The following is a 478-nucleotide window of genomic DNA, read 5'->3' as shown; positions in this document are numbered from 1 at the left end:
ATATTTTCATGCACGCGAGCTTGAAAAGTAGCCCCCGAAAAATAAATTGTTTTTTTCCCTGACTGCTAGAGTACAACTGCTACCCTGAGCATCTCTATCCTTCTTGTCCAGCAGCATGTCCTTGTAATGCTCAAGCAACTTGACCTTCAGATCCGGATACGTGTCATCGTCGCACACCGGTGGGGGCGCCACCTCCTCCTTGATGTTCGCTTCCACCACCAGGTTGCTCACTGCCTCGTCCTCCTCAACTGAAACACGTGCAGACATACATACATACATACAGCTGTGAATACACGCACATGCACGCACACACGCACGCACGCACGCAAGCACGCAACACACGCACGCACACACGCACGCACGCACGCACGCACGCACGACACGTGCAGACATGTATACATACATACAGCTGTGAATACACGCACACGCACGCCACGTACGCACGCACGCACGCACGCACGCACGCACGCACGCACGC

At 54.4% G+C, this 478-nt stretch overlaps 1 protein-coding gene across 1 annotated transcript in view; it reads right to left on the bottom strand.

Annotated features, from left to right (window-relative positions):
- Window positions 1-83: 83 nt before the first annotated feature.
- LOC106820298 (follistatin-related protein 5-like) overlaps window positions 84-478 on the bottom strand; it is a gene marked incomplete at both ends in the record, with an annotated part of 2,011 nt that continues 1,616 nt past the window's right edge. Inside the window, one exon of the mRNA XM_014824819.1 lies at window positions 84-248. Coding sequence (XP_014680305.1) covers window positions 84-248 — 165 coding nt within the window. The remainder of the gene's footprint in view (window positions 249-478) is intronic.

Source organism: Priapulus caudatus, unplaced genomic scaffold (genome assembly GCF_000485595.1).
Source record: "Priapulus caudatus unplaced genomic scaffold, Priapulus_caudatus-5.0.1 Scaffold9756, whole genome shotgun sequence".
Classification (NCBI taxonomy): Eukaryota; Metazoa; Priapulida; class Priapulimorpha; order Priapulimorphida; family Priapulidae; genus Priapulus; species Priapulus caudatus.
The sequence above is the reverse complement of the archived record's forward strand: the minus strand, read 5'-3'. Positions and strand labels throughout refer to the sequence as shown.